We start from the raw sequence: 13,082 nt of genomic DNA on the forward strand, positions 1-13,082 counted from the left end.
AACACCAAAAAAACAAAAACAAAGATTCGTCTAGATTTGTAAATCAAGGATTTGTTCAAATGCATTTGTCTATTATATATTGTTATATTCATCGTGTTTTTTTATCTGATTAAAAGTGGATGTCATAAAAATCCAACTATATTTTATAAAAAAAAAAAATTATACGCAACAAGCCAACTATATGGGACGACCTTGGAGCCACGTCGTTCAGTAAAGTAATTGATTTGAACATTGACCTTATTTCCAAAAGCAACCACCTAGTTGACCAATTTAACTTACAAATATGAGAAATCATAGAAATAAAAATTTATTATATATAATATGTGTGTTTAACAATAAGTAATTTTTTATATTATAAAAAACTATATTTTGCAATGAACATTACTGTAAAATATATTTTTATAATTTTTTTTTAATTCAAGCATTTATAATGAGGCATGAAATAAACTTTAAAAAAAATCTTCGACGTATATCTTCTCTTGGTGTGTTATTAGGCTTGAGGGAGTGAGTGTAGATGGTGCACTTCCTTGCCACATCAGCTTGGAACACCGCCCCCTCCCTGTGGTTTTGGTGCGGTAGAGACCGTACTGTGGCACTCCAAAGAATCTTCCTATTATCATTCCAATTGACTGTTGATTGGTCAAAAAAAATTTTAAAAAAAAATGTTTTTTTTTCTTTTTTTTTTTTAACTTTTTTAAACTGAGTGTGACATCACTCCTTGGGTGTGTCATGAAACCACACTTTTGTGGTAATTGTTGACGTGTCATCTACTTGACAGTAAAGGAAGTGCAACTTTTGTGGCACCACTCTTTCTAGCCTTAGGTTTTAAAGTAGACATTGTGAAATTGCATTTTGTTGCCGGAAGATATAGTGTTGTTTATAATATCGCATTTCTTCAACCTTTAAACCACATTGTAATCCCCCTTTCCAATAAGTTTTTAACACATTTTCCTTAATCAAATGCATTTATCTATTAAGGGTGGTTTTTCTCATAGTGGAGGGTCGTTTGAGAGAATCAATGACATTATGAAGTACATGACGTAATTATTTGTGCTTATCGAATATATTTGCATCGGTATATTTGATTTGGTGACTAGAAAGCTATGTTAACAGCTAATAAGACACAAATATTTTTCGAACCTCCTTAAATTAAATATGTTTTCCAGCTAATTCACGACAATGATGCAATCCATCTGATAGATGTTTGCATTGTAGTGCCAAATATGGTAACATCGTTGGTTGTCGATGGTGTTATTAGAGTTGAATATGATTTCCACACAAATCGACCGATATAGGGGGAATTGATCGACTTGTGGTTATCAATGCTATGGAAAACAATAAGGATCCAAAAGCAATTAAATACAAAATTTCTTCCCTAAAATGGTTACTTCATGTGTTCTATATCAAAACACTATAAACACGTAGTTATGATTGCTTTCCGACCATAACAAATCAAGTAGCTAATTTCTTCCTTCATATTGTTATCTCGATTATTGTGTATGAAACGCAAAAACAGTTGGTTGTGAGTATGTTTCTCTTTAAAGTTTATTTATGTTGGTGATAAGGAGGTTGCAAGGTTGACGAATTCAGAAGTGATTATCGAGACATACTTCACTTCGTTGATGATGTGTATACGTACTCATGCAAATCCATTGGAATATTAAGTATGCATATTTGAATAACTTCTTTCTTGTGTATGCCTACTGATGTGCACAGATTATACCTATTAATTTTAAATTTATAACCGAACAAAACTTAACTAACTAATACACATAGACAGTGTACCTAGTCATATTGTAATATAGAAAAGTAAGTCGGGTGTCGATCACATGAAACAATATTTAGCTAATAAAATAACTACTAAAATCTAAACTAAGAAAAACAATCTTAAAGTGAGGGTTTTTACTGATTTTGCAAGACTAGCACTTTAAATCAAACAAATATCAATTAAACACCTAAAAACACGAAAAGAAACTATTTGAATTCAAGATTAAATTTCGTTTAGTTCTAAATCCCTCGTTTTTATATGGTTGATTTCTAGTAGAATAATTATGTTGGTTACCAAGTTATAATGTAACTAGTTATTATGTTCAAATTCCTAGTTTTTATCAATTTATGAATTACCATGTAATGTTCAAACACAAATAGACACGGAATTGATATAAAGATAAATTTGGTTGTGCATGATAAATCTATGAGCTACCTATCTAGGATCAAGACAAGCAACTAATCACAAATTATGAATTAATTATGCTCTCTAACACAATCAAAGTTACCAACTTATATCACCTAACTCTAGAATTTGTTCAATCAGTAGATCTAGTAATTCAATGTTGATAAACCACTAGCTACCAAATTTATGCAAATAGAGTGATCATCTACTAAACAAAAAGCGAAGTGATATAATGAGTTTTGGTAGCACTGTGCGGTCTTAATCAAGTGACTGGATCGAAAGACAAGCCTGGTCTGATGATTGAGATGAAATTGTCTTCATAAGTCAGTATATCTTTAATATAAACAAACGATGGAGGGATTTGGAAAATGTTTGATGCACCTTATGGGCATCGTGCCCAACATCAAAATTCGAAGGAGCCCATGTATGTGTTTTATTTCAGCCCAATTTAAAAGCCATTTGGCAGCCCAAATCCATCTTAAAGCTGCCATTTTGTGAACTGTTTTTGTGATTAAAATATGCCAAACAACACCACCTTGGAGCATGAAGGCACACGATGATGAGAAAAAAGAACATAAAAGAACAGCTTTTTATGTAGATGGGCAAAAGAACCGATTTGAGATCCGAAACTGATCCGATAGTTTTGATAGTATATTAGTATACCCGTTGGGAACTGGTTTGAATTCGGTTTTCCCAGGAAGAAAAGAAACGAGTCATTTTTTGAAGGGTCCAACCTTAGGGAACTATCCACCCGTTTATTCTAGCCTTTTTTTCTTCTTAAGACTATTTTGCCCCTCAAAAAGTTAATTGGAGTGCCAAGAAAGGAGTTTGTATTGTTGATGTTGGTGCGGATTATTTTGCCCCAAGACTATCTTTCTCATTTTTTTTGACTCTGTATCTCTATCTCTCACAAAAAAAAATAAAGGAATAATGTTTTTTTTTATGTAAATAACTAGAGTTTAAAAATGGTTTCAAAGGCAAAAACTACATCTGTGAGCTAACACGTGTCTGATAGTAGTTGTCACTTTCTTATCCGCTTCTATACAGTCCACTACTGATCGGGAAAAAGATGGCGACTATGGCAGCCATTGTCGCTCCCTTCTCCTTTTCCTCATTGTTATACTCGTCTCCTTCCTCACAAACTTCTTGCTCTTTCATACAAAGACCTCGATTCTCTTTCTCCTGCCGCGCCTCATTATCGTCGCCACCGCAACACGGTGGCCCAACTGGTTTTATGGACTTCCCGTACGTCTCCGCCCCACACAAAGCTCTTATGGTAGATCTAGTATCCACCGTCGAAAGTCGGCTCGGTTCTTTACTTAATCCTTGCAGCCTCCCGCCTGATGTACAGTCTTATCAGAATGAAACCGGAACAGCTCATGCTGCTCTCCATCTCAGATCAGGCGTCCAATCCTCTCAGGTACTTTGTTCACTTCTACACTACGTTTCTGATTTTACTTAACTTAATAATAGTGATGGTAATCAATGATCGATGCGATGCTTGAATCAACTTAGGGTTCTGATTCTCAATTCCAATTTTGAATCTGTTGGAATAAGTTTGAAGTATAAGAAAACAGAGAAGACGTTGTTGTTGCTGATCAACCAGGAACAAGTGAGTTAGATGCTTATTGACTCGATCAAACTAGACCAACACTTCAAATTCCCAAACTTCTAACAGAATCAACTTTGGGTTGTAATTCTCAGCTCCAATTTTCATCAATTTATGATCGATGCTTGAATCCACTTAGGGTTATGCAATAACATCTACGGAAATTCGTTTCTGATTGATGGATTAAATTTTGTCATGTGTTCCAGATTGATTTCATATTGGGAAGTTGGCTTCACTGCGAGTTACCATCAGGAGGAGCTTTGAACATCACAAGCCTGTCAGCCTATCTAAACTCATCAACCGATGCACCCAACCTGTTAGTAGAGCTAATACAAAGCACTCCGACATCAATGGTTCTAATTCTCGATCTCCCTCACAGAAAGGAACTCGTATTAAACCCTGAGTATCTCAAAACATTCTATGAAGACACTCAATTGGATCAACACAGACAACACCTCCAGAAGCTCTCAGAGGTCACACCTTACTTCTCTTCATCTCTTTACATCCGTTCAGTTGTCTCTCCCACTGCAATCCTGGTGCGTATAGAAACAGAACAGCTGGAGGAAATGATTGAAACTCATGTCACTCCGATTGCAAAACAAGTGTTGAAAACTTGGTTAGATGTTTGTGCTTTTGGGGAGAGGGTAGTGGGTGAAAGTGATAGGGTTTATTTGAAAAAGAGAGATGAAATGAGCAAAAAAAAGACCATTGAAATCGATCTGGGTTCAAGTTTGCCAAGGTTGTTTGGCGAAGAAACTGCAAAACGTGTACTCGAAGCTCTCAGGGAGGTTTTCTAATTCTGTTAGGAATTGTTAGTATCGGTTTGAGAAGGATTTATTTATTACTTTATAAAAATAAAAATGTCTCATAGTCTATATTTTGGGCAATTTACTTCACTTTTTTAACAGAAAATATATTTTAAAAAACTGACAATTGTTTACGGAAAATGATAATAAACCGGCAATCGTTTAAACTGGTGGTATGCCCGCCCGATGAATTTTATAAAAATGGATCATTTTAGTTTCAAACATATTAAGAATATTTAGATAAGTAAAAAAAAAAAAGTCTTTCTTACTTAAAACTACATGAGTAAATTACACGAATGGTCCCTATTGTTTAGGGTAATTTGCGCCTTTAGTCCCTAATTTATTTTTTAACTCGGAAGGTCCATACTGTTTGTTTTTGTTAAACGCTTGGTCCCTGTTTTACCTAAAAAAAACTATTTTGCCCTTGATTTTTTAAAATATTTAAATAAACACACTCCAACCCCCCTCACCTTACCTTACATATTCCACAATTTTTTTCTATTTAAATAATTGTTTTTTAGGTAAGACAGACACCAACCGCATAACAAAAACAAATAGTATAGACCAAGCGCATAACAAAAACAAACAGTAGAGACTTTCCGAGTTTAAAAAATAAATTAGGGACCAAGCAAGCAAATTACCCCAAACCATAGGGACCATTCGTATAATTTACTCAAAATACATACATTGTCCATGAAAATCATTAAATTGACTTTTCCTTGTACCTGGTTGATGTAAAAATATATACAACTCATAATAAACCAATCATCATCAAACGACTTTATAGACTCCATCTTTTTTGCATAAATTGCAAAGAATAACATCTTACTTTACCCAATATTCTAATGTAGGAGATGAACTTCTTTATTACATGCATGAAAATTGTAAGTAGATTGTCATTATAGGTAAATAATTGTTATTATTTTTCTAGTATAAGTAAAAGAATAGCAACAAATATAACTTTGACACGTGGGAGGGATTTGCAAAACTCTGCCACAATACATAAAACACGAGAAATCCTACAAATACATCTTTAAACCACATCAAACCTTCTTAGTTATTAACATCTAATATACTTCTTCAATACAAATACCTTTCAACATTTTGATTGAAAAACATAAATACTCTTGATCAACTTCTATATAATATATAAAAAGAATAAACAAAACACGTAAATCAACATTATATATAAGATTATAACATTGATTGTGAAATAGAAACAACTAAATTTAAATGCAATGTGCAAAGTTCATTGTTATTTACTTAAAAAAAATTCAACATTTTATTAAATAAATATAATCACCGATTAGATATAATTTTTTACTAAATAATTAAAATCCAAAAGCCTTTGTAATATACAATATTTATAAAATTTAGGGAATAAAGTTCAGCATAGAAATATTTTCCAATATATAATGGTAAATTTAAATTCTATACTATTTATAAATAAAATATTACTCTTTAGAGACATCAAAATATATTATTTGTGGCATTTATTATTTGTTTTATACATTCTTCTACGGTAATTATATTGGAACAAAATTAACATTTTTCTCATAGGCATAAAAAAGAAATGAACTTGCGATTCATAAATCTCACAAATAATTGTTTTTTGCCATTTAATTCATTAACTCCTTAGAATAATTACCATTAAATATGTATTTATCACAACTTAGATTAAGCTCAAATAGGTACAAAGATAAACCACAATCTCAATATTATGGGGAAAAAGCTCCCTAAAGAATGTCGGTCTTTGACTTTCAAAAGTCAAAACGATTTTATTTTTAACTTGAATCATATGTATTTAGTTTTCTTTTAAATGTTATAAAATTTACCGTAAATATAAAATATGCAAAAGAAAATGAAAACTTCTTCAAGTAATTAATATTGACTTTATAAGTCAAAGACAACTTTTTTTAATGGGCAGTGTGTCTCTTAAATAAAAGAGAAATAGAGATCAGCCGGAAGCTGGAGCCTAACAATAGAGTTTTAAAATAGATACAAATAAACGAAAACAAAACCAAAATAAGCAAAAACCACATCACCAATAATGAGGGTAGAATCTTTGTTGCTTGTGAATTCTCAAAAAAAAAAAAAAAAAAAAAAAAAAAAAAAAAAAAAAAAAAAACGTTTATGAGGGAACAAAACATACACCTTTCAGTTGTGTCATTCCGCCAAAGCTCCTAGGGGCATATACGTCAAAAAACTCCAATAAACAAACAACATCCGCCAACAAATCATCCAACCAAGCCCATTTTGATCTTCTTTCGTGTAACAATTCACCAATGCTCATAAGGTCAAAAGAATGTGCAAACCCTGAGAATGTATAAAGCGCCCATCAAATCTGTCATCAATGAAAGTAAACACCAAAAGTAAAGATGTAAGCATGCTTTAAAAGTCTACAAATTCACAAGAAAAGAACATTAAAAATTATGGTATGTTATAATCAAGTAATAGATTAATGAGTAGTCACCCATTCCATTTGTCAATATCTATAAGCAAAAACAGGACCATAAAGTAGATTATATGGAGTAAATTTTCTGGAAAATTAAATCAACATTGAGTTATTAAAAAAATTATACTTACCTCTTCATTATCAAGTCATTTTAGATGTTTCAAACTATCAAGGTGCATCGATGCACCGGATAGAAAAAAAAGTATAATAAAACAAAAAAAAACAGAGGATGAAGTTGCCAATTAGTCTCAACTCTCACATCCAAAGTAAATAAGGTAAATCGCGATGGAAAATGCAAATATAAGGCTGGCCATATCAAGTAGTGATTATGACCTAGATTGTTTCAATAATTTATCTCGTTGTATCAATCAGTTCCCCTAATGTTGCAACAGTAAACAAAATATTTAAACTTTATCATACTCAGCTTTTATTTAGAGACAAAAACCTAATGTTTTTTATGTTTTTGTAACGACCCAAAAATCAAGGTTAAAAATTTCGTTTTTGATATAGCTAAAACATTGATACCATTTGTTTCAAACATTTCAAATCATCATTAAGTAAAACATTTATCAGAGTTCATCCCAAATCATTCATTGTGGAAATCATAGGTGTGTGCACTGCGATCAATCCAAGCTCTTCACTTCCAAATCGATAATACCTGAAACCAAAATTGTAAACCGTAAGCACAAAGCTTAGTGAGTCCCCCAAAGTATACCCCACACACAATCCACATAACACATATCGTATTAGCTATAAAAGTTATCTCTACCACAGAAGCCCTGCATAGAATCATATAAGGAAGCCATGTAAACCCTCCAAGGTCTTACACCTAGTGCCACGAGAACCCCCACGTGGTCTTATCTGCCTTGGGAACCCCCACAAGGTCTTCCTGCCAAACATTACATAATGCAACCTATACATATAAACATATGATCTAAACATACAAACATATAAGGATGCCTTGGAAACCCTCCAAGGTCTTACATTGGGTACCATGGGAACCCCCACGTGTTCTTAGCCCACGGCCATGGGAACCCCCACGTGGTCTTAGCCCACTGTCATGGGAACCCCCACATGGTCTTAGCCTGGAAAGCCATGGGAACCTCCACATGGTGTTATGTCCAACTGCCTCGGGAACCCCCCGGGGTCTTCCATGCAAGTACCACAAAGACAACTAGCATACCAAATACTAGACAGTCAACTAGCATACTACATATATAATTGTTTGCCATGGGAACCCCCGCATGGTCTTTACATAACACATAGTGTATCAATAGCACATTCGCAACAATTATCACAACTGGATAAATTGGCGACCTTGGTGCCCCGTAGAGAAAACTCCCCTTGTTGGTTAACAAATTCCCGAACTGTCAACACCAAACAATACCCAATTAATAATTGGGTTCCAACACATAACCACAACTCTATACTTGGGGTAAAAGACTACTTTACCCTAACTTAGCTTTATTCAATTCAAGGCCTAAAAGCCAAACCATGGACCAAAGCCAACCATATGGCCCAATTTTCCAAATTGGGCCCAAACCTCTATATAGGCTTATCTTAAGGCCCAACCACTTATTCCAGCCCAAATGATTGACATTTTGATGGTCCAATAGCTAATAGTCCTCAAGGCCCAATTATGGCCCACTTATGTCCCAATTTTCCAAATTAGGCCCAAGCCTCTCTAATGGGTCCTATCCTAAGTGCCAATGATTTCCTTAGTCCATAACATGTTCCCAATTGGCCCATTAAGGCCCACAACAGCTTAGTCCAATAAGTGGCCCAACAAGCATCCAAACCCAATTAGAGTTTTTCACATAAAATGAAGATTAGGGTTAAGTGTCCCTACTTAACCCCCCAAGGACTTAATACATTAAGTCCCACATGGTCTTAGGTTAATTTGCAATGATTAATAATTAACATTTTAAGTTTATTAAATAATCTCGATGCGGTCCCGATAAATCCCAAATTAGGGTTTCATGACATTAGGGTTTTCAAAACCCTAATTAGGGTTTCCAAACCATCGCCCAATAGGCCCAATAACTAGGTCCTTTGATCTATTAGGGTTCATTAGGCCCACTAGGGATTCATTGGGCCCATTAGGGTTTCAAGCATCCCAACCAAATCAAACACGACAAGAGAAAGCATACTGTCACCCGACGCAGCGGCCGATGGTGGTTAGGGTTTCTTTTCATTATTTCACTTTCTAATACATTTTACAAGGTTTTAGCCCCAAAATAACACACACACACACACACTAAAATAATCATACACACACATAACCACCTTGTGGTGACCGGCGGTGGCGAGTGGTGGCAGTGGGGTCTTTCATCAGGTCTCCGACCAAACAAACATTCCAGCGGCATCATAACAACACCATAATCGAACATAAACACCACAATCACTTCTAGCCAAGAACGAGTCTAGCCACCCCTCCTGGTGGCACTAAACGACGGCAAGGGTGTAAAATGACGGCGGCAGCGGCAACACACGACAGGTATGACCGTAAACGGAGGTTAAGGAGTGTTTACGGCCTGGAAACAGTGACAATCTATCACCTAGACACGACTACAGCGGTGCAATAAGCTCCAGCAGCAGCAACGACGTTCCCGACGTTCAACACCGAGAGGAACGACAGGGGAGCAGAGGGAAGATGGGGGCAGCAAGCGTATTCCGGTGACTATGGCAGTCGACGCACACCCAAAGGTTGATCGGACGAACGAGAAAGCGAATGGTGGCGGCTGAAGGGGTTCCACGACCCTCCTGTTGGCGGTCTCGGCTTCACCGACGGTAGTAAACACCGTGGTGGCATCTCGGTTGTCTTTTGGCTTCAACATGCAAAGAAGTGATGACCGGTGATGGGGGGTCTTGAGGATTACGGCCGCAATCAGGGGAAACGAGGGTTGTGCAACTGAGGCTCCCTTAGGTTTAGGGTTCCATATGCTTATATACCCGGCACACAAACATATTGCCATAATGGCAGGTCTGGTCCCTCCCATCAAAAATCATTTCAAAATAAATCTACAAATTACCATTTAAACCCTGACCCTTAAATTCCCTTACAAAATAAGTTTGAATTTCACTAACCAGCCCCCATCTTCTAAAATATTTACAAAACTAATCCCAAATTTACCTTTTTAACCCTGCCTCCATAAATCCTTACATATGAAGTCCCAATAATACCAAACACTCCCTTGACTTCTAAAATCCTTTGCAAGACAAATCCTGAACTTACACTTTAACCCCCGAATAATCTGATTTATAACATCCGGCTCCCCAAACCAATAATCCCTTAAATAATATGCATTTATTGCGCCCATTCATTCATCAAACTTTATCTATTTATTTATTTAATAAACAGGATGTTACAACTCTCCCCCACTTAAATTAGATTTCGTCCTCAAAATCATCCCTTACCATCCCTTGCACGCCCGACAACTTGGACGACACAATCACAACCACAAGCATACCATAGCCTCTCTAAGGCAACCCAAACCGACCCCGCAGGGTTCTAAAACCCGAAGATGAACGAATTCCTTGCAGCATGGTCGCTTCTACTCCGTCTGAGATCTGTAGTTTCGAGATGGTCTGTCTCCCTGACAGACTACCGACATCAAATCATCATCGAACTGATTCTATAAGAACCAACCTAGCTAAAATACTTCCCACCCGTAATAGCATGAGACTCCCTAAAGAGTAAAATCAACGGTCAACTGCGGCTACCGAATAACAAGCAATTCCACATACGGACCCCAAATCACTGAAGTCGCTCCAACTCCTCTTGCTGCCACATAGTTGCTTTCCTGAAGAAAAACTAGGGTCTCCCTGGTCCCAACTTATACGCCAATTGTCCGAACCACCGGACACCTACCCGATCACTAAGCCAGAAACATACGTACAACAGTCCCACATGATCCCCGAAGGATTCCTCATCTGACAATAACTGCTCTACCTATACAGCCACTCATGGCTCCTCTATCCATTTGATCCATCCGATCATGATAGGCTGACAACTTGTCAACATTGAATCCAACGCAAAAGGTGAATGTTACCAGAATATATGTAGTCTTACATCATACCTGGTCTCCTTCAACCTACCGACTCTTGATTCCAATTTTGTTGCGACCTACTTACGACCTTACGAACTGGCCCACACTGGCCTGAGTCATCTGACCAAATCTGTGAATGCTATGGCTACACCCGCTGACCTACAACACTTTCCACAGTATCTGACCGCCTGTGAATGCTACGGAACCCCCGCAGTCTTACAACACTTCCCGCACCATCTGGCTGCTAGTGAATGCTACAAAACCCCCATAGTCTTACAACACTTCCCGCACCATCTGGCTGCTAGTGAATGCTACGGAACCCCTATAGTCTTACAACACTTCCCGCTCCATCTGGTTGCTAGTGAATGCTACAGAACCCCCGTAGTCTTACAACACTTCCCACGCTATCTGGTTGCTGGTGAATGCTACAGAACCCCCGTAATCTTACAACACTTTCGCCCTAACACCAACACACCCAAACTAAACTCAATCCGTAACCGGAACCCCAACTTGATTCCCCAAATTTTGTTATCAAGCATCAATGAGGTGAGATTCATATGCCGGGGAGTTGTCCCCTGTCCTGAATACCTGCGTGGTTCTCCCCCACTTAGATTCGGCTAAGTCTTCGCAATACATGAGATTTTAAGGATTCCCAATCCTTCTTACTCTTTAATAACCAATTGATGACAATCTGTTTCTTTTCCGTGCGAGTGCTCTATTACAGGCCCAAATCCCTAAGGACCACACACTCCTAAAGATCAGACAAACACTTCCCAAATCCCAACGAGACTAATAATCTCAGACGCCTTGAAATGATGCCCCACCTATATCTTGAGGTTTGAATAACCGATGTCCGGGCCAAGGCCTCAACAATAAACCACTTCCCCCAGCGCTTCTAAAAGACGACTCGAGCATATTCGTCGAGTCACCAATCCTGTCCGTAGGCCTTCTACATCACGTCCCTGAACCGATCTCGACCCTAGACGCAGATAACATTGAACGCTCCAAACCAGCAAAGAGGGAAACAACTTTTCACTAACCACCCCGTAACTCATGGTATGCAAAAGGCATATGACCAATGTTTGAATATATAGTCTAAACACAAACATGGCAACACATCTAGAGATACACTTACTATAACCCCCGAAACGAAAACTCCCTCGTGTAGTTTCCCGCAAGTACCGCACTAAACCCGGCCCTGCTGGCCTCTTAAAACTGACTCGAACTCTTGGGTCCCTTTCCGGGACCCTCCAATGTAGGCACCCGATCTGGTCCCCTCTTCCCAATGTGCTCCCAATCAATCCCTACTCTCGAGCTCTAGAAATCATATCATTCAGGGTCTCGCAGCCTGACATACTCATCGGCTCAATCGTCAACGACTGAACTGCAGTAGCTGAAGCAATCTCTGCTCTACATTGAGCTACAACTATCCCCAAGACATAGTCTCCAATACCGAAAGTGCTATAGATCGCATAATCAATCATTGTCACTTGATACAAGAGATCTAAGGCGAACTCAAAATCCTGACAGTCCTTCTGTTATCTTGTTCACCACCGGAGCCGAGACCAAACCCTGGTCCTTCCCTTTGCGTGCTCATCCGCATTCTGCATAACAGCTATCTCCACTATCAGAACATAACCAAGAATTTCCCTTTCCCATCAGCTTCTTATATTCTCTAAGACTCTTACTGATTCGAGTATGGATCCTATGCTTTCAGTAGTACATGCCCATACTACCTTCCACACATATCCATACTTTCCTCAACAAGCCTCCCGAATCCTCTAAGTCACCTATCCCATTGATTGCATCAAATATTCGCCAAACAACAACACAATATCCACTAAAGCATTTACTAGGCTCCCAACCTCACTGAACCGCCCCACTAAATCACTGGAGCATATCCTAGGCTTTCCTAGGTTCCCAACCTCGCCGTGCCATCAGTTGCCGAGGAACTCCTCATGATGTCAACCATCCACCTCCTGGATATCGT

The 13,082-nt window shown here is 37.7% G+C and overlaps 1 protein-coding gene across 1 annotated transcript; it reads left to right on the forward strand.

Moving 5' to 3' along the window:
• Positions 1–3,162: 3,162 nt before the first annotated feature.
• On the forward strand, positions 3,163–4,657 carry ACD2 (accelerated cell death 2 (ACD2)). The gene is made up of 2 exons (XM_079025510.1): positions 3,163–3,593; positions 3,989–4,657. Exons 1-2 carry the CDS (start codon positions 3,243–3,245, stop codon positions 4,577–4,579), a joined length of 942 nt encoding a protein of 313 aa, XP_078881636.1. The 5' UTR covers positions 3,163–3,242; the 3' UTR covers positions 4,580–4,657.
• The last annotated feature ends 8,425 nt before the right edge of the window (positions 4,658–13,082 follow it).

The sequence above is a fragment of the Lactuca serriola genome, chromosome 2, assembly GCF_051521515.1.
Source record: "Lactuca serriola cultivar US96UC23 chromosome 2, Lser_US96UC23_V15, whole genome shotgun sequence".
Lineage (NCBI taxonomy): Eukaryota > Viridiplantae > Streptophyta > Magnoliopsida > Asterales > Asteraceae > Lactuca > Lactuca serriola.

Excerpts from the sequence above, each read along its gene's own strand:
- ACD2 (XM_079025510.1), top strand. The coding sequence starts at position 3,243 with ATGGCGACTATGGCAGCCATTGTCGCTCCCTTCTCCTTTTCCTCATTG. Across the intron at positions 3,594-3,988 it reads CAGGCGTCCAATCCTCTCAG|ATTGATTTCATATTGGGAAG; the intron begins GTACTTTGTTCA and ends CATGTGTTCCAG.